A 22514-nucleotide genomic window follows, 5' to 3' on the forward strand; every position below is an offset into this window, starting at 1 on the left:
ATGCTGAAAACTATAGAAAGCTTATGAAGGTAATTGAAGAAGACTTAAAGAAATGGAAAGACATTCCCTGCTCATGGATTGGAAAAATAAATATTGTCAAAATGTCAATACTACCCAAAGCTATCTACACATTCAATGCAATCCCAATCAAAATTGCACCAGCATTCTTCTCGAAATTAGAACAAGCAATCCTAAAATTCATATGGAACCACAAAAGGCCCCGAATAGCCAAAGGAATTTTGAAGAAGAAGACCAAAGCAGGAGGCATCACAATCCCAGACTTTAGCCTCTACTACAAAGCTGTAATCATCAAGACAGCATGGTATTGGCACAAAAACAGACACACAGACCAATGGAATAGAATAGAAACCCCAGAACTAGACCCACAAACGTATGGCCAACTCATCTTTGACAAAGCAGGAAAGAACATCCAATGGAAAAAAGACAGCCTCTTTAACAAATGGTGCTGGGAGAACTGGACAGCAACATGCAGAAGGTTGAAACTAGACCACTTTCTCACACCATTTACAAAAATAAACTCAAAATGGATAAAGGACCTAAATGTGAGACAGGAAACCATCAAAACCTTAGAGGAGAAAGCAGGAAAAGATCTCTCTGACCTCAGCCGTAGCAATCTCTTACTCGACACATCCCCAAAGGCAAGGGAATTAAAAGCAAAAGTGAATTACTGGGACCTTATGAAGATAAAAAGCTTCTGCACAGCAAAGGAAACAACCAACAAAACTAAAAGGCAACCAACGGAATGGGAAAAGATATTTGCAAATGACATATCGGACAAAGGGCTAGTATCTAAAATCTATAAAGAGCTCACCAAACTCCACACCCGAAAAACAAATAACCCAGTGAAGAAATGGGCAGAAAACATGAATAGACACTTCTCTAAAGAAGACATCCAGATGGCCAACAGGCACATGAAAAGATGTTCAGCGTCGCTCCTTATCAGGGAAATACAAATCAAAACCACACTCAGGTATCACCTCACGCCAGTCAGAGTGGCCAAAATGAACAAATCAGGAGACTATAGATGCTGGAGAGGATGTGGAGAAACGGGAACCCTCTTGCACTGTTGGTGGGAATGCAAATTGGTGCAGCCGCTCTGGAAAGCAGTGTGGAGGTTCCTCAGAAAATTAAAAATAGACCTACCCTATGACCCAGCAATAGCACTGCTAGGAATTTACCCAAGGGATACAGGAGTACTGATGCATAGGGGCACTTGTACCCCAATGTTCATAGCAGCACTCTCAACAATAGCCAAATTATGGAAAGAGCCTAAATGTCCATCAACTGATGAATGGATAAAGAAATTGTGGTATATATACACAATGGAGTACTACGTGGCAATGAGAAAAAATGAAATATGGCCCTTTGTAGCAACGTGGATGGAACTGGAGAGTGTGATGCTAAGTGAAATAAGCCATACAGAGAAAGACAGATACCATATGGTCTCACTCTTATGTGGATCCTGAGAAACTTAACAGGAACCCATGGGGGAGGGGAAGGAAAAAAAAAAAAAAAGAGGTTAGAGTGGGAGAGAGCCAAAGCATAAGAGACTGTTAAAAACTGAGAACAAACTGAGGGTTGATGGGGGGTGGGAGGGAGGGGAGGGTGGGTGATGGGTATTGAGGAGGGCACCTTTTGGGATGAGCACTGGGTGTTGTATGGAAACCAATTTGTCAATAAATTTCATAAAAAAAAAAATAAAATAAATTTGAACATAAAAAAATAAAAATAAAAATAAAAATAAAAATAAAAATAAAAATAAAAATAAAATAAAAATAAAAAAAAAAATTACCACTGGGTTTCTCGATGGGGACTTAAAATAAATACACACTTAACTGTTCAATAAATGTATAAAGTTCATTTCATGATGTAGGTATAGTCATTTTCAAATTATCTATTTATGGTCTTAATAAAAGCTCAGAAGAGCAAAAAAAAAAAAAAAAAAAAAGAGATATATAGACACACACACACACAGGCAAGCACACACGCACACATACACTGGAATATTATTCAATTGTGAAAAAGAATGAAATCCTAAAAAAAAAAAAAAATGAAATCTTGCCATTTGTAACAATATAGGTCGACCTTGAGGGCATTATGTTTTGTGCAATAAGTCAGAGAATGACAAATACTGTATGATCCCACTTATACACAGAATCTCAAAAAACAAACATAAAAATTGAGCTCATAGATAGAGAGAACAGACAGGTGGTTTCCAGATATGATGGCTGAGGAGTGGATGAAATGAGTGAAGGTAGTCAAAAGGCATAAAATTTTCAGTTATAAAATAAATAAGTCATGGGGATACATGTACAACATGGTGACTATAATTAATACTACTATATTACATATTTGAAAGTTGCTAAGCAACCAGATCTTAAAAGTTCACAAGAGGGGCGCCTGGGTGGCGCAGTCGGTTAAGCGTCCGACTTCAGCCAGGTCACGATCTCGCGGTCCGTGAGTTCGAGCCCCGCGTCAGGCTCTGGGCTGATGGCTCAGAGCCTGGAGCCTGTTTCCGATTCTGTGTCTCCCTCTCTCTCTGCTCCTCCCCCATTCATGCTCTGTCTCTCTCTGTCCCAAAAATAAATAAACGTTGAAAAAAAAAAAAAAAAAAAATTTAAAAAAAAAAAAAAAAAAAAAAAAAAAAAGTTCACAAGAAAAAATATTGTAATTTTGTTGACAGATGTTAAGCAGACTTATTGTGATGATCATTTCACAATGTGTACAAATAACAAATCATTATAACATTAGAACATATCATCACCTGATATAATGTCTTATGTCAATTATACCTCATTTAAAAAAAAAAAGATGAGCTTTCTGGTAACAATGGTCAATTTGAGCCCAATTTCTGGGACAACACCATATAAATGCTTGTGGCCATCTTGTGTACTTCAAGCAGACAATACCAAAAGGACTCATGGTGTAATCTTCTAGCTACACTCCTTTCCCTGGTTATGGCAATGAATGCATAGAAGCACAGGGGTGCACAGGACACCCACATAACCCAAGCACACAACCGCACAGGGCATCAGGCAGAGCTCACCTCTCACAGCTTCATCCAAGGAGCCCCCTGAGGCAGGAACAGAGTACACATTCACACACTTATTAGCCAGGAATCTGATCCCTCTCACAGGTGAATAGGTGCTTGTCAATACACCATTTTCCCTTAAAAGGATAGAAAAAAAAAACAAAAAACACCTTATACAATTCCCAAGGAAGACAACATGAACATTGCTGAGTTCAATTCCTCCCTCTATCATTCAAGTTCTAACTTGACAGAGACAAATTATACATTATTTAGGCATATGAACAAATTGGTGAACAGGACTCATGATGATAGTTTCGGATGTAGAGGAATGATTTGCTTTATAGTTTTTCTTTGTTTATACATTCTAATAAATTTAAATACAGAAGCATTCATTTGGCATGTCACATTTTGGACCAGCAAATTTTTTTTAAAACCCCCAACTGAAATAGGGCTGGACTGCTCCAGGGTCCATGATCTCCTGCTGGGGAATGGTAGAATGCATCCTGCCTCTGTTGGTCTGCCAGTCATGACCGTCACTACTGATAAAGCCTTATTTTATGATCTTCAGAATTAACAAAACAAGAAATAAGAGTGAGTCAAATGATGAGAAGGTCGTGGGCCTGAGAATATTACATATTTTATCACTGTGACTAAATGATACAGATTGGCAATGGAAGAAGTTCATGGATTCTTCATAAATACCTGAGTTTTCATTATGGGTGGGTTCACTGCCTGTCACAATACTTCTAGCGTTAGCACTGGAGGAAAATAACAAGCCAACTGCCAATTTACAAGAGCCCTCATCATACCTTTGTGCCATGATTGGGCCTGGGAGGGATGGCTGGATGGACACTTGTTTCTTACAAAACCTCATATTGTTCTGAAGTACTTCCGTGATCTGAGAGACAGAGAGACATTTATTTAGATATTTTTTCATGTATACAAATACACATACATTTCCAATTATAAAAAACAAAACTGGAGCTTTAAAGCACGGTCTATGGGGATAAAATTCAAGGGCTTAGAATCAAATACCTGGCCCATAATGGCTGGAGGGATTTTCTCCCGGATGTACTTCACATAATCAACTGTTGCCTCAAGAATCGAAGCCGCATCATTCTTTCTCCCCTTTATATATGGCAACAGAGTACGCAGCTGCTCACAGCAATACTTGATTCGTTCTCTGAGCAGAGAATTGTAATAAATGAGGAATAATTAGTTTCATTTTCTTCCTTGTACAACAAGGACAAACAGTCCTTCCTTCTGGGTCTGTTAACAGAGAAACTGCCTCCCTCCCTATCTAGTCTCTGTTTCACAGAAAGGCCATGTCCCCGTAAGCCAGCAGCCGCCATAGCCCCTGGAACCACAACTTCCTGGGGCGTCTGTTCACGCTGCTGCCCAGTACAATGTTCGTGCTGACCGCAGCCCCAGTTCACTTGCCCCGGGCCTGCTGCAGTGTGCAGGATGACCCTGCCTATGGAAACCCCCTCAGAGGAGGGAGTGGAATGCTACACATAAGTCCTTTTGTACTTCACACTAGAAGACTAGCAGACAAAGAACAGTCAGGAGATGTTTCATGTCACTGTGACCTGAACCACATTGTCAACAACGGATCAATTAGCATCTTGTAATTACATGGGCTTTACATGTAACTCTGTGTTCTGAGCCAAAGGAAAATCAGAAGGCTGCTTTCTTCAAATAAAGTAGGTATGAACAGAACAAATAAACCAATATGCAAATGAGAACATCATTCAGGCTAGTATCAGAAAGAAACTCACCTAAGTCTTTCATGGTTCTGAAGGGAAATGCATAGGAAACATAAATCCAAGCTTTTGATCTAAGCCTTTGGTACTTCTATTTATGCATATATTCATTTAATAAACATTATTAAGCACCTGTTTTACGCTGAATAGCAAGCACCTTGACATATATAGGGTCAAACGCTGGCTCTGACAATTACCAGACCTTTGGCAAATCACCAAACCTTTCTGAACCTCAAATTGATATATAGCCTGTGAATAACTCAAATATTCTAGATCAGCAGCATTTTAATTGGACTCTGATCAGCACTGACAGTTTTCTAGAGGTGTCTCAGGGACTATTCTAGAAAAAAAAAAAGGATAAAAAAAATCAACAATTTGACCATGTACACAAAGGCTTGAAGCTTTCCAGAACAAACTTTTTGCAAGATGATATGCATTATAGCAGTATATCAGTAAGCTATTAAAAAAAACAATCTAGGGGCGCCTGGGTGGCGCAGTCGGTTAAGCGTCCGACTTCAGCCAGGTCACGATCTCGCGCTCCGTGAGTTCGAGCCCCGCGTCAGGCTCTGGGCTGATGGCTCGGAGCCTGGAGCCTGTTTCCGATTCTGTGTCTCCCTCTCTCTCTGCCCCTCCCCCGTTCATGCTCTGTCTCTCTCTGTCCCAAAAATGAATAAACGTTGAAAAAAAAAAAAAAAAATTTAAAAAAAAAAAAATCTAAACACAACAATAGGTGGACGCTTAAGTAAGCTATAGCTTACTAACTCAGTAGAATATTATCTGGCAGTAGAAATGAAATGCTATAAATCTTATGGGAAAAAATAGGATATTTTAGAAGATACAGCTATAAAATATAAGGCAGTATATAAAATATGATCAAAGACATTAAACAAAGTAAAAATAAAGCATAGGAAAAGATTTGAAAGTGAAACCATCAAGTCATAGTTATTTCTGGATGGTTGGGCTATGGAAAATATTATTTCTTCCTTTTATTTTTTACATTTCCCAAATATTTTTGCCGGGTACAAGCTACTTTTACACTAAAAAATCCTATAAGATATTCTTTCCAACATTCGTTAGGAAAATGTTCAAACACACAGAAAGACTGAAAGAACTTAGAATCTGAATTCTTACAAGTTGAAAAATTAAGAATTTGTACAAAGAACATATATATACTTCACCCACCTAGAATCTACAATGAATGTTTACTGTTTTCACTTTGTCACATATGAATCATCGTACTGGCCATACCTCAATCTATTTTATTATACTGAAGAATTTCAAAATAAGTTGTAAACTTAAGACACTAAACTCTTAAATATATCATTAGCTAGAGTTCAATTATTTTATTTTCAAATAAAAGTTACATAAAATTAAAAAATACACAAACCTTAAGTGTACCATTCTATGAGTTTTGAAAAACGCACAAAACTATGTAACAAAAACCCTAATTATGATCACAACCCCAAAAAGTTCCTTATCTCATCCCTCAAAAGGGCCAACAACATTTCTGATATTTTTCCATCCCACATTAGTTTTGCCTGTCTTCGAACTTCACATAAATCAAAATCTACAGCATGCGCCATTTTGTGTAAAATTTCTTTCACTCAGCATATTTTTGAGATTTGTCCATGTGGCTGTTTATTATCAGTAGTTTGTTTCTCTTTATTGAGTAGTAGTATTCCATAGGATAAGTATGCCATAGCTTATTTATCCATTCTTTTACTGACGAACACTTTGGCTGTTTCCAGTTTTCGATCATTATGAATAAACCTGCTAGAACACTCTGTACATCTTTCTGTGAATGCATGTTTTTATTTCTCTGGGAACACATCTAAGAATAGAATTAATGGGTTAATTTTTTAAATTTATAAGAAACTGGAAGAACTTTTCCCAAAATAGTACCATTGTACACTCCCACTGTCAATGTATGAGAGTTCCTATTGTTCCAAATCCTTGACAACATTTAATACTGTCAGTAGTTTTAATTTTAGTATGTTGGCCCTTCTGAACAATTTAGCATATTGCCAGTAGTTTAATTTTAGCATTTTTGGTACATGGTAGTACCTCATGCTTTACTTGCATTTCCATGACAAAAATAAATTACGTTGAGCACTTTTTCTGGTGTTTATTGGGCACTTGCATATCTTCCTTTGTGAAGTGTCTGTTCAAATATTTTATTTCCATTTTAATTGGATTGCAGGGCTTTTTGGTATTGCACTGTAGGAGTTCTTTATCTTCTGTAATACCATATTTTTTTCTAGCATTTTTGCTTTGCAAGTATTTTCTCCCAGTCTACAGTTTGCCTATTTATTTTCTTAGTGGTGTGTTTTGATAGCCACTTTTAAATTTTGATGAGTCTAATTTATCTACTCTTTTATGGTTATTACTTTCTATGTCCTAAGGAACAACTGCCCAACCTCAGCTTGTGAAGACATTCTCCTATGCTTTCTTCTAGAACAGTAAGAGTTTAATGTCTTAAGTTTACAACTTACTTTGAAATTCTTCAGTATAATAAAATAGATTGATATATGGCCAGTGGGAGGATTCATATGTGACAAAGTGAAAACAGTTCTTCTAGAACTGTACTGTCCAATCCAATAGCCAGTAGACTGGTCTATAATGATTTACATAGCCATTAGTCTATATAAACTAGTTACAATTAAATAAAATGCAAATTCATTACCTGTTACAATAGACACATTTCAAATACTCAACAACTACATATGACTAGCAGCTCCTTTACTGGACAATGGATGCAGATATAGAGTATTCCTAACATTGCAGAAAGTTCTACTAAACAGTACTATTCTAAGTTTTAGCTTTATACTATAGTTTTGTCTATGCTCCAACTTGAATTAATTTTTATACAATATAGTAAGAGATCAAGGTTCATTGTTTTTCCATTTGGATATCCAGCTGTTCCAACGTCATTTATAAAAAAGACTTTTGTTTCCCAGTAACTTTGCTCTGGTGATTCACTGAAAATCAAATGAACACTAATTGTTGGTCTACTGCTGGGATATTATGTTCCATTGATCTATTGGTCAACCTCTATGATAGTAACACACTGATTAACATACTGTATACTAAGTCTTGAATCAGATAGTTTAAGTCTTCCAATTTTGTTGTACTTTTTCAAGACTGCTTTATTCTAAGTCCTTTTATGTTATAGGTCTTTTTCATTTTTAAATCTGATTATCAATATTTTTAAATTTAAAACAATTTTTTTAATTTTTTTTTAATTTTTAAGTTAAAAAAAAATTTAATGTTTATTTATTTTTGAGAGAGACAGAGACAGAATGCGAGTGGGTTAGGGGCAGAGAAAGAGGGAGACACAGAATCCCAAGCAGGTCCAGGTTCTGAGCTGTCAGCACAGAGCCCGACATGGGGCTTGAACTCACAAGCCATGAGATCATGACCTGAGCCAAAGTCAGACACTCAACCGACTTAGCCACCCAGGCGCCCCTAAAACAATTTTTTTAATGTTTATTTCTAAGAGAAAGAGAGAGAGAGCATGAGTGGGAGAGTGGAGAGAGAGGAGACACAGAATCTGAGGCAGGCTCCAGGCTCTGAGCTGTCAGCACAGAGCCGGACACAGGGCTTGAACTCCTAAATCGTGAGATCATGACCTCAGCTGAAGTCGGACGCTTAACTGACTGAGCTACCCAGGTGCCCCAGATTATAAATTTCTGTAAAAAAAAAAAAAGGCATTATGGAATTATGGAATTATGATTTTTATTCAAATAAAGTTATAGGGGCGCCTGGGTGGCGCAGTCGGTTAAGCGTCCGACTTCAGCCAGGTCACCATCTCGCGGTCCGTGAGTTCGAGCCCCGCGTCAGGCTCTGGGCTGATGGCTCAGAGCCTGGAGCCTGTTTCCGATTCTGTGTCTCCCTCTCTCTCTGCCCCTCCCCCGTTCATGCTCTGTCTCTCTCTGTCCCAAAAATAAATAAACGTTGAAAAAAAAAATTAAAAAAAAAAGTTATATTTCAATTTGGTGAGAACACATTAACAGTACTGATTCTTTCAAGTTGTAATTATAGTATAATGCATGATTTAAGTTTCCTTGGTTTCTCACAGCAATAGTTTGAGTGATCAATGTACAGATACTATGTGTCTTTTGGATATTTTTTCCTAAGTACTGCCATAAATGTAATTATTTTTCATTTTTATTTTCTAATAGTTTACTGCTTATATGTAATAACACAATTAATTTCTGTATATTAACTTTACATCTTGCAACCTTGCTATATTAATCTTTTGGTTTTAGAGGTTGTATTGTACATGTCTTAGGACTTTACTCATAAACAATCATGCTGTCTATAAATAAGAAAGTTTTGCTTTTTCCTTTCTAATCTGTACTTTTTTTAATTTCTTTCTCTTACCTAATTGCAATGGCTAGAACAGTTTGATCAATGCTGAATACAGTTAGCACAAATGGGCACCTTTCCTTTGTTCCAGATCTAAGAGACATGGTCAGATTTTCATCATTAAGTACAATGCTAGCCATAGGTTTTCATTGATGCCCTTTAACAGACTGTGGAGGTTCTCTTCCATGTCTGATTTGCTGAAAGGTTGGTTTTGTTGTTTTTTTTTTAATCTGAAAAGAGTATTGAATATCATCAAATCATTTTTCAGAATCTGTTACTCACATGGTTTTTCTCCTTTATTTTGTTTACTTTGAATTCCACTGATTGATGTTTTGAATATTACACAAGTCTTGCTTTTCTAGAATATACTTGGTGTGATCATGATGTATTACATCTTCATATATTGCTTGATTTGATTGGCTAAAATTATGTTAAGTGTTTTATGTCCCTGTTCATGAGGAATATTGGTCTGTAATTGTTTTTTTATGTCTTTATTAGGTTAGGGTTATGCTGGCCTCGTGAAATGGGTTAGGAATTATTCCCCCTCTTCCATTTTCTGTAAAAATTTAAGATTGGTATTACTTCATTAAATGTTTGACAGAATTCATCAGTAAAACCATCTGAGATTAATGTTTTCTCTTTGTTAAGGTTTTTAATAACAAGTTCAATTTCTTTACTATATAGAGCTACTCAGATTTTCTGCTTCTTCTGGTATCAGTGTTGGTAAATTGCGTTCTTCAAAAATTTGTCCATTGTGGGAGTGCCTGGGTGGTTCAGTAGGTTAAGCATCCGACTTCAGCTCAGGTCACGATCTCACGGTTTGTGGGTTCAAGCCCTGCATCAGGCTCTGTGCTGAAAGCTCAGCACCTGGAGCCTGCTTGGATTCCGTGTCTCCCTCTCTCTCTCTGCCCCTGCCCCACTCACACTCTGTCTCGTCTCTCAAAAATGAACAAAAAAATTTTTTTAATTTGTCCATTTTGTCTAAATTTCTGAGCTTCCTGGCATAAAATTCTTCAAAATATATTATTCCTATATTTAAATGTTTATAGGATACATAGTGATAATTCATTTCATTTAACATATTGGTAAAATGCTTTCAATATCTCTCCTCACTTGCCTGCTTCCCCTTTCTATTTAATTTAGATTTAATTCACTCTACTTTTTCTAGCTCCATAAAATGGACTCTTAGGTCACTAATTTTCAGACCTTTTGCCTTTTCTAATATAAGCACTTAAAGTCATAGTGTTTTTCATAAGATTTGCTTTAGCTGCATCTTGTCAATTTTGAAATACTCTACTCTCAAAATCATTCAGTTTGCAATACTTTCTAGTTTTTCTTGTGATATTTTTCTTTTACCCATGGATTATTTAGAAGTATGTTTTTCAATTATTTGATGTTTTCCTTTATATCTAATTCTTATTGATTTTTAATTTGACTTCATTGTGGTCAGGGAACATACTCCTTATGAATTCAACTCTTTTAAATTCAACTCTTTCAAAACATATTATATCCTTCAGCATATGATTTATCTAAGTCATTGTACCATGTGCCTTTGAAAAGAATGGGTATTCTTCAGTAGTTGCTGCATACAATGTTCTATAAATATCTACTAGATCAAGATGGTTAATAGTGTTTATCCATTCTGACAATCTGTGCTATAGTTGGATATAGTCGGATAAAGGCCTATCATTTTATGATTTTTTTTGCCTGTAGTTTCTTTGGCTTTTTTTTTGTTTTCTTCTTCCTTTCCTGACTTCTTTTTAAATAATTTTTAAAATCCAATTTTAATGTATTGGCTTCATAGTTATGCCTTCTGCATATCTCTTTAGGATTGCTCTAGGGATTACAATATATATCTAATTTTTCATAGTCTATTTAGAGTTAAAATTTTGTGACATCACATAAAATATACAAATGCTGCCATCACATAAGTACCTTTGCCCCTTTCATCCTTCATGCTATAGCTGTCATATGTACACATCTACATATACAGCTGACCCCCAAACAACATGGGTTTGAATTGCACTCATCCACTTATACACAGATTTTCTTCAGTAAATACAGTATAGCACTATAAATGTATTTTCTCTTCCTTATGATTTTATTAGTAACATTTTCTTTTCTCTATCTTACTTTATTATAAGAATACAGTATATAATATACATAACATATAAACTATTTGTTAATCAACTGTTTATGTTATTGGTAAGGCTTCCAGTCACCAGTAGGCTATTAGTAGTTAAGTTTTGGGGGAGTCAAAAGCTATGCACAAATTTTTGACTGCATGGGCATCAGCACCCCTAACACTTATGTTAAGAGTCAACGGTGTTACAAACCCCACAATACAATGCTATAAATTTTCACTTATAACACACTGAAGCATTTTATATAAATAAGGAGGAAAAATGTTTGTTTTCTAATATTTTCTCATGTATTGATCACTTCTGATTCTTTTCAGCCCTTCCTAAAGATCCAAGTATCCATTTGTTACAATTTCTGGTTAGCTTAAAGAATTTCCTTTAGCCTTCTTACCCTGCAGGTCTGCAGCTGTCAAAATCTCTGGTTGTCTTTTATGTTGAAATATCTTATTTCATTATTTACTGTTAAAAAATAATACCTGATGGAAATACGATTTATACAAAGAAGTGAAGGGTATCAGATATAATAAGTACAGTGGCATACATAAAAGACTAATTTGTATCTAATTTATTAACATCTTAAAAACTAATTAGTAGGCCTCTGACAGATCTGGAGCAGTTATGTCTGCTGCTGGGGTTTCTACTACAGATGCAATAACAAAGTGTTCTCACACTTTCTACCTGTCTGATTGTGGCAGCCATGACTAAATGGGAGAATACAAGGGAAAAACATGGTAATACAGAAAAAAACATGGAGAAAGAATTTATGTAAATGAGAAATAACCTTGTAAACAGTAAAGAGCCTATTTTACTAAAAAAACCAAAACCAAAAAAAAAAAAAAATCTAAAATTTGAGCTAGAAGAAAAAATATTTATAGGTGAAAATGACTGAAAATTCTTTACCACTTCTTCAATAAAGATGTAGGGTGTATTTCCCTCCCCTTGAATCTCTCCTGGCCTGTGCCTAAGCTAATCAAAAGATATCCAGAGAAGTGACTACAACAGTTCCAGGACTAACATCTGAGAAGACAAAGCTTCAATGCTGGTCTCGTTAAACCCTGAGCCATCAGGCAAGAGGTCTGTCTTAGCTTGCTGGAGAGACCACGTGGAGAGGTACTGGGACCACAGGGAAAGATAGCAACCCATTTGAGGACGTTTCAACCACACCCCACCAAGAGGATATCCATGTGGATGAAGCTGTGCTGGGCTCTCCAGACAGGATACTTGAGCTGAACACCACGGGGTAACCACAGTAAACACCATGTGAGGAGAATCACAAAATCAAGTTCTACTCAAATTGATGATCCATAAAGTTGTGAGATATGATAAATAGGCTGTTGTTTTAGGCCACCAAGTTTTAGGGTAACTTGTTACACCACAAAAGAACTAGAAGAATAGCTTACAATTTAAAGCAAAAATAATAACAATGTGAGGTTGATAATATATGTAAAAGTAAAATATATGACAATAACAAAAATAGAAGGTAGGTAGAAATATACTGATGTATATCAAGTGTCATAATGTCAAATCAAGGTAGACTACGGTAAGTTAAGGATGCGTATTATAACCCTAGAGAACCACTAAAAAAAGATAGTTTTAGCTCAAAAGCTAATAGAGGGAATAAAAAGGAATGCCAAAACATACTTAATTAATCCAAACTAAGGCAGGCAATGAGGGAAAAAAAGGAAAAGAACATAGAACTAGTGAAAACAAACAGAAAAATCATGGACCTAAAATCAAACTTAACGGTAATTATAAGTAAATCAAATAAACATTCCAATGGAATAATTGTTAGAATGGACAAATTAAAAAGGAAAATAAGGGGTGCCTGGGTGGCTCAGTGGGTTAAGTGTTTGACTCTTGATTTCGGCTCAGGTCATGATCTCGTGGTTCATGGGATCCAGCCCCACATTGGGCTTTTTGCTAACAGCTCTCCTTCTCTCTCTGTCCCTCCCCTGCTCATGCTCTCTCTCCTCCTCAAAATAAATAAACATTTTTAAAAAAAAGGAAAATAAGATTCAACTTCATGCTCTTTACATTTAAAGATACCCTTTAAATATAAAGACATATTTAGTTTACAAAAAACATGCAAACACTAATCACAAGAAAGCTATATGAATATCAAGGTGGATTTTAAGATGAAGTACTAGCATAGATAGTTAGCACTTATCATTTCCTAACAAGTGGTCAATTCATTTAGAAGACAGTCACCTAACAATTTCATAATACATGAAGCAAAAACTGACAGGAATGAAGTAAAAAGTAGAGCAATCTACAGTTACCACTGGACATTTATCTCTCAGAAAAATCAATAAGGATACAGAATATATATGAAAAACACTATCAACCAATTCTACCTTATTAATATTTAGAATACTATGCCCAAACAGAAAACATTCTCTTCAAGTGCATGTGGAATACTCACCAAAGGCAACCATACTTTGGGCCATAAAACAAATCTCAGAAAATATCAAAGGACAGAAACCTGACAGAATATATTCTCAGATGATAATGTAATTCAGTTATGAATCAATCCTTGGAAAATCTCCAAATATATATACTTCTAAATAATCATTGGTCAAAGAAAAAATCACAAGGGATATGAGAAAAATACTTTGAACTAAATGATAGTGGAAATGTAATAAGTCAAAATTTATGAGATGCAGCTAAAGCACTGATAAGAAAAAAAACTTTTATAAATGGAAATTTACAGTTTTAAATACTTTTATTATAAAGGAAGAGAAGGTTAAAATCGATGATTTATGCTTCTACTTAAGAAGATGGGAAAAAGAACAAAGTATACACAAAGAGGAAATGACAGAATAGAATCAGTGAAATATAAAATGGGCAAATAATAGAGAAAATAAATGAATAAAAATCTGGTTCACTGAAAAAAAAATCAATAAAACAGATAAACCCCTTGTGAGACTGATCAAGAAAAAAAAAAAAGAAAGAAAACACAAATTATCAATGCCAGGAATGAAAGAATATCATCAGAGACCTACAGACATTAAAAGGATTATAAGAGAGTATTATGAACCAAAAGTCATTCAAAAAATTTAACACCTTGGGTTAAATGAACAAATTTCTTGAAAGACATAAACTAACTGAGAGGAAAAACACAGAAAATCTAGTCCTATAATCATTAAAGGAATTGAATTTTTAATTAAAACTTTCCCACAGAGAAAAGTCCAAGCCTAGATTACTTCACTGTTAAATTCTATGAAACATATCAATCTTACACAACTCTTTTAGAAAACAGAAGAAAGACTTTCTATTTCATTTTATGAGGTCAGCATTTCCAATACCAAAATCCAATAAAGACATAAGAAATTTAGATACCAAGAACCTTCATGAACACAGATAATTAACAAAAATTAACAAAATACTAGCAAATCAAATCTAGCAATAAAAAAATACACTAAGATAGAGTACAGCATTTAAAAATAATCAATGTAACCAGTACATTAACAGAAGAAAGGAGAACACCATACAATCAGCTTAATATATACCAAAAACATACAGACAAAATTTTACATCCATTCATGATGAAAACTTGAACCAGGAACAGAAGAAAACTTTCTTAAGCTAATAAAAGGCATGTACAAAAACAGAGTCTACATCATATGTAATGGTAAAAGACCTAAATACTTTCCCTGTAAGACTGTAAACAAAACAAGGATTTACCTTCATCACTTCTAATTCAAAAAACTGGTCAAGGCATTAAGGTGAAAAATAGAAATAGCCAAAGATTGGAAAGAAAAATGTCTTTATTCACAGATGACATAATTGTGTATGTGAGAAATCTAAAAAAATGACTAGAAGTGATGAATAGATAAAGCTAGGTCATGGGATACTAGGTCAACATACAAAATAAATTTAATTCTAGATATTACTTATGAAAATTTTGGAAATATGAATAAAAAAACTGCTTAAAACAAAATGTTTTAAAACTTCCCAAAACATTCAGAAATAATAAACTACAAAACACTGTTGAAATAAAGATCTTTTTAAAAATGGAGAGATGAACTGCCAGAATCAATACTGTTCAACATCAATTTTTCCCCAAACTGATCTACTGATTCAGCACAATCCAAATCAATATCCTAGCGGGAGCACCTGGGTGGCTCAGTCTGTTAAGCATCAGACTCTTTTGGCTCAGGTCATGATTTCACAGCTTGTGAGACTGAGCCCCTGCATTGGCATTCTCTCTCGCTCACTCTCTCTCTCTGCCCCTTCACCATGCACGCACTCTTTCTCTCTCAAAATAAATAAATAAACTTTAAAAAAAAAACATCCTAACAGGATTTCCTTAAAAGAAAGAAATTGACAAGCTTATTTTAAAATTTACATGAAAATTCAAAGTACCTTTAATATCCAAAGCAACTTGAAAATGAGAAACAAAGTTGGAAGACTTTATCTGATTTTTGAGACTAGAAAAGCTAAATAATCACTACAGTGTATTACTGGAGTGAAGAAGAAAGAAAAGTGGGTCAGTGAAACAGGGAATCTAGAAATACACTGATATGGTAGTTGGTTTTTATGAAAGTACCAAAACAATTCACTAAAGAATGGGAAGTCTTTTCAACAAAATCTTAAAAATCTCCATCTGAAAAAAATTTCAACAATCACTTCATCTCATACATATAAATTAAGATAAATAATCATAAAAGCTAAAACTATAAAATAAAACATCCTGTAGACAACATAGGGGCATGTAATTGAACTTGGTGGTAGGCAATGGCTGCTAATACAGGATAGAGACAGCATATTTTTAAATACTGATAAATTGTACTTCAAAATTTTTGAAAACTTCTGCTGATCAAAAGATGTAACTGTTCGCAAAAAAGAATAGTGAGCCACAGGTTAGAAGAAAATATTTGTAGACATAAATTTGGCAAAGGATTTGAATCCAGAATATTAAAGAGCTCCTATAACTCAATAATAAAAACACAAGTAAGCACATTTTTTTAATGGGCAAAAGATTTGAACAGACTGTTCATAAAAGAAGATATACAAATGGCCAAACACATGTGAAAAGCTGCTCAACCTCATTAATCATCAGGAAAATGCAAATTTAGAATCACAATTAGATCATACTCCACAACCACAAGAATGACTAAAATGGAAAAGACTAACAATACCAAATGATGAGGATATGGAGCAACTAGTGTTCTCATATATTGCGGGTGGGAGTGCAAAATGGTGCTACTATTTTGGATTTCTGCTTGGAAGTCTCCTAAAAAGAAACATACACCAATCCTGTGATATGCCACTCTATTTCTGAGAAAAATGTAAATGTAGGTTCGTAAAACATATATAAAATAATGTACATAGTCTTCTTCTTCTCCTTCTTTTTTTTTTTAAGTAAGCTCTATGCCAAGAGTCACATGCTCTATTAGTCTATCAGTCTATTAACTGAGCCAGCCAGGCACCCCCCCCAACCCCCACCACCAACGGTAGCTTTATTCTTAATAGATAAAACCCAGAGAATGAATAACCAAAATGTGGTATGTTTACACAATGGAATATTCCTCAACAATAAATAGGAACAAACCACTAAAGCACACAACTGTAATGAATCTTAAAACATTTTCTAGGTGAAAGAAGCCAGACATAAGTGTACATATTGATGGTTCCATTAATATATAGTTCTAGAACAAGCAAAACAAATCTATAGTGATAGAATAGTAGCTGTTGCTAGGAGATGCGAAAGGATAGACCAGGAAAGAACATGAGATAATTTAAAATGCAGGTTTTATTATTATTCAGGTATGCTGAGGCCAACAGATCAGGAGATGACCACCATTATAAAGAGTTTGTTACTCACAGTTCCCAAGAGGAGGGGGCCACTTCACACTATGCAAGGCCACATGGGGAGGCACCAGGGTCAGTTAGGAGGCAGGAGGAGTCAGAGGAAAGAAAACAAGGGTAAGAGAGTTTATTGTGGTTTCTGAGAGAAGAAACAGGCTAGGTGGGTAAGCAGGCCTAGGATTGGCTAGTTTGAATAACTTCAGCAGGCTGTGGGATGTAGGGGCTGTCCCAGGTTGGTAGCACATTACCATGAGGTGATAAGAGCAGGGAAATATTGGCCTGGAGCATAAGAGCCTGATAGAGAGAATGGGTGTGGATGGTCTCTGGATTGGTCAGTTTGTACATATGCAGGGCATGCTCACCAGCAAATCATTTACTATCTCTAGAAACTGGCTAGTGCTGGGATGAGCAGTCTCTACATGGTCAATAAGGTACCTGATGTCAAAACGTCAGAATAAAAAGACATACTTGGAGGTGCCTGGGTGGCTCGGTTAAGCATCCAACTCTTCATTTTGGCTCATGTGATGATCTCGCGGTTTGTGGGTTTGAGTCCTGTATCAGGCTCTGTGCTGACAGCAAAATGTCTGCTGCAGATTCTTTCTCTCTCTCTCTTTCCACCCCTCCCCTGCTCTCTTTCTCTCTCTCTCAAACCAAGTGAACATTAAAAAAAAAAAAAAAAAAAAAAAAGACATGCTTAATACACAAGGGGACATTCTGATAATGGCAATGTTGTGGTTTAGATGGGTGTATGCATTTGTCTGCCTCATGACCAATGCTGGCCCTTCCCCATGTATTCCTGAATGGTGTGATATACCTCCTCCTCTTGGGAACTGTGGGTAACAAACCATCTTTTTAAAATTCAAACCAGGGGTGCCTGGTGGCTTAGTCAGTTAAGCGTTCAACTCTTGGATTTTGGCTCAGGTCATGATCCCAGGATCATGGGATACCTCTCTCTCCAAAACAAAAAATAATAAAAATAAAATTAAATAAATTCATCAAACCAAACACTTAAACACATGCAACTTACCTCTTACAGACACTGATTTAATCTTGATATCAATTAAGTGTAACTGTTTATCCTAAATGCTCTAATATTCCTGAGACTATATAGTATATTAGCAAACATTATGGATCTAGCCTTGTTCATTGCTTCTCAAATCTTTCTGGCTCTAACATCAAATTTAGGAACTTGAGGTTAGGAGAGGGCAGGAAAATATGAGACCTGTATCCTTAAATGATAGTGGAGCAAACAGATTGAGTAAAGTTTCATCCTTTGACTGAGACACAACTCAAAGTGACCGCTTATGAACACTTTGAAGTGAAAGACTTCTTTCAAGTCTTATGTATTAACTAAAAATGTGTCCATATGCACCTGGGTGGCTCAGTTGCTTAAGCATCTAACTCTTGATTTTGGCTCGGGTCATGAGCTTATGGTTTGTGAGTATGAGCCCCGCACCAGGCTCTGCGCTGACAGTGCAGAGCCTGCTTGGGATTCATTCTCTCTCTCTCTCTCTCTCTCTCTCTCTCTCTCTCTGTGCCCCTCCACTCTCACATCAGATCTGGGCATGAAAAACAATGAAAGAGAGGTAGCATCTCCCAACATCCTTTCATTGCAGCCATTTAGAAATATCACAAATTCTAACACCAAATAAAGTATGGAAAACACAATCTTAGAATATAAAATGTATAATATATAGTTTTAAAAATACTCCTGCACTGTGTTTTTCTCACTCAGTGCAGATCACTGAAATCTATGGGACAGCACTAGCCAACAGGTCCCCCCTAAGTCTTCACTCAGCCAAAGTGGCAAACGTGAGTGATGGTCTTTTGGACTAAACTAGGCCATCAACTAGCCCATGTCATCAAGACCAAACCCTACCACATTCCCATTAATCTTCAGCAGATAACACAGGCCATTTGGCAAAAATTACTCAATTTTCCTCATGAAAAGATTCATCTTTATCCACACTTAGCTTTAGCTTCTTCTTTCCATTTTTAGAAGAGGTGTTCTTCCACCTGGTTATAGATTCCGTAAGCTTCTACCTACTTAGGGATGCTAAGTCCATCACCAACCCCCTCTCTAGCTATAGGGAATTTTACTATTATTTGACCTTCCTCCCACTGAGAGGTGAGGTTCTATGTACCCTTCCTTTAGATTGGGATAGGTTTTGTGACCGCTATGACCAATAGACATACAGGAGAAGTAGCACTGGGCCAGTTTCTGGTCCCCCACCTCAAGAGAGTGGCAGCTTCCTCTCCCTGTCTCTTGGAACACTCTCTAGGATCCCTGGGCTGCCATGTAAGAAGCCTGACTACCATGCAGGAAGAGCTTCAGTTGATAGCCCCAGCTGAGCTTAAACTTCTAGCCATCCCTCCAAAGGCTCCAGACATAAGGTCTTAGACCATCCTGACTAGACCATCCACTAGCTGAATACTACCAAGTGACCCCAGTTGATGTCATGTAGACAGAATTGCCCACTGAGCTCTGCTCAAATTGCTGATCCATAAAACCATGTATCAAGCCAATAAATTTTGGCTTCATTTTTTATGTCATAGATATGTCATTTTTTTACACTATAGATCATCAGAACACGAGTATCTTCACGACCTCTGTCTCTCTTCCAGGTATTTTCTTTTGGAATATAAAAACATATTCATGTCTTATCAACATTTTTCATTTTACCCAAGATCCCCTTTTACTTATCACACACCCTCATTTTCTTTCCTTCCACTTATGCTCCTGCCTTTCATTCTCTATCTTTCCACAGTGGTGCTTCTTCCCTAATCATGCCAATGAAATTATTTTTGCCAAGACCAATGATGTTTAGGCTCTGACAAATACAGTTAATTATTAGTTCTTCTCTTACTTGCTCTCTGTGTCATGTCATTGAACACTCATTCCTTTAGGAAACTCTTCTCTGGTCGCCTCAATTCCATTCCCTCTTGGCTTATCTTCCTAGTAACTCCTTCCTTTCTCCCTTATTTCTTCTCTGCTGCCTGTACCCTAAATAGATTTTTCCCAAGGTTCTCTTTTCCACTTATCTCTTCTTTACATGGTTTGCAAACTCATCATATCCATCCCTACAACCACTGCTTCAAGTAGATGCTGTGTCCTGAGAGTTCTAAGTCCATATTTGTAGCCTAGATCTTTCTCTAGAACCTAAGGGTCAATTCTGACTGGACAGCTTCATGGAAACTCCCCTGGAGTGTTCACACCCAACAAGAGCAAAAGTCACCTCCCACTGCCAGACTGCCATTCTCCTGGACTTCCCAGTCAGTTGGTAAATGCAACATCTATTTGAAAGTTACACTTGACTCCTCCTGCATCCATGCTTATACTGAATGTACCTACTTAGTATATCTGGAAATGGTTTATTCCTCTTTATCCCATTTCTAAAACCATAGTTCAGGATTTCATCACTTCTTTCTACAGATTCCACAGGCTTCCGGATTCAACTCACTCTCTAACATCCTGCTAGAGTGTTCACTCTAGATGCAAATCTTATCATATCACTCTTTGGCTAAAACCCTTTGGTGCCTCCCCAACAGTTTCAGATTCAAATTCAAATTTCTTAACATGACGAGCACAATCCTTAGCTACTACTTCTCATCTCTTGCCTCTTCCCACTTGTGCCATTATAGCCAAGTACATGGATACACTTGGAGTTTCATAAATTCACTGAATTTTCATATTCTGCCAGTCTCTATACCTGCTCTTTCTGCTACATGAAACATCCTCCCCTTTTAAAACAAATTAATAGTCACTTTTTGTTTAAAGCTCAATTTAGCGATCATTTTCTCAAGAAAGCCTTCCTGCCCCCTTATTCTGTCTTAGGTAACTTTCCCAGTGTGATTACTATGTGCTCTTCTCTATCATGACACTTAGAACATAATTTTCTATGTAACATCCTATTGAGAGGTCTGTCTGAGCACTAGACTAAGATTTCGAAGGCAAGGATTTTTTTTTTATCTAAATTCTCCAGTCACCCTTTGGCACATATCAGATACTCACAGATATTTTTTGAATGAATGAATGAATGAATGAATGAGTTAGTGGCACATATTTGGTTGCCTGATTAACTAGTCTCACAGAGACTTTTAATAGTAATACAAAACATTATGAAATTCATGAAAGTAATTTCTTCCTAGAAAGGAATAATGAATGTTAAAAAAGGGTTGTATCATAATTCACCTTCTCAGCTTTTCTTTGCTTGAATGAAGAAGAGAAACCTTTTTGCTTTTCTCAAACTCTGGCAATGGAGCCTTTAATTCAAGCCCAGTCTCACTTCTTAGTGATTCAGAGCTAGAAACAAGAGAAAATCATGTCACAGATTTCAGAGGAAAATTGTCAGACAATATTAAACAATCAGCACCAATACACTAATCAAAGGTGCTTCTAAGTTCCTTGCTTCATGTAAAGGTGCGGTAAATACCAAAGCACTTTACCTTACATACTTGGTGAAGAATATTTATTTCAAAGACTCTAAAGAATTTATGATCAAGATCATCACAAATCCATGATTGATTAAACTCTAAAATATACAGATACAGAGTAACAGTATAGCAGTATTAAAATATTCTGACTTCATTGATTATGACTCTCCAAATTATATGACTGTATCGAAAGGTGTATAATAGGAAAAAACCACAAAGGATTAGAGGGTCACATTACACTATTCCAACCTGATCAGCAAAGGTCAGATATCCTCCATTTATGGATATTTTCTGGCTCTACCATTTTTCTAAAACTTCTCCATGCATTTTGATTAATTTTTTTTAAATAATTCCCTAAGAAACAAATAAACTAATATTATCTCCTTTATCCCAAGAGACAGAACTTAATTTGAAAATTTACTTTTGGGGCGCCTGGGTGGCGCAGTCGGTTAAGCGTCCGACTTCAGCCAGGTCACGATCTCGCGGTCTGTGAGTTCGAGCCCTGCGTCAGGCTCTGGGCTGATGGCTCGGAGCCTGGAGCCTGTTTCCGATTCTGTGTCTCCCTCTCTCTCTGCCCCTCCCCCATTCATGCTCTGTCTCTCTCTGTCCCAAAAATAAATAAACGTTGAAAAAAAAAAATTAAAAAAAAAAAGAAGAAAATTTACTTTTATTTGTAGTGGTAGAATTCTGAAGCAAAACAAAGATTCAAGACAAGGAGGGTTCAAAAAGAAATTGCAAATAATACGAGAAAATTACAAAGCCTTCTAAAACCCTTCCCAATCTCATATCCCAGATAAAGTTTAATACAATAAATTTCTTTCTGGTTAAAATGTTAAAATGTTAAAATATCAAGAAACTTGTTGATATTTTTGCACCACTTAAGTGAGCACATCTTTGGTTTAACCACACTTATTGGTTGCCAAGTCTTTTCCTTGTTCAAAATAG

At 36.1% G+C, this 22514-nt stretch overlaps 1 protein-coding gene across 1 annotated transcript in view; it reads right to left on the reverse strand.

Annotated features, from left to right (window-relative positions):
* LOC115511344 (spermatogenesis- and oogenesis-specific basic helix-loop-helix-containing protein 2-like) overlaps positions 1 to 22514 on the reverse strand; it is a 60250-nt gene that overhangs the window by 9568 nt on the left and 28168 nt on the right. The window contains 4 exon segments of the mRNA XM_030312027.1: positions 3068 to 3189; positions 3862 to 3950; positions 4088 to 4235; positions 21328 to 21438. Coding sequence (XP_030167887.1) covers positions 3068 to 3189; positions 3862 to 3950; positions 4088 to 4235; positions 21328 to 21438 — 470 coding nt within the window.

The sequence above is a fragment of the Lynx canadensis genome, chromosome A1 (genome assembly GCF_007474595.2).
Source record: "Lynx canadensis isolate LIC74 chromosome A1, mLynCan4.pri.v2, whole genome shotgun sequence".
Taxonomy (NCBI): domain Eukaryota; kingdom Metazoa; phylum Chordata; class Mammalia; order Carnivora; family Felidae; genus Lynx; species Lynx canadensis.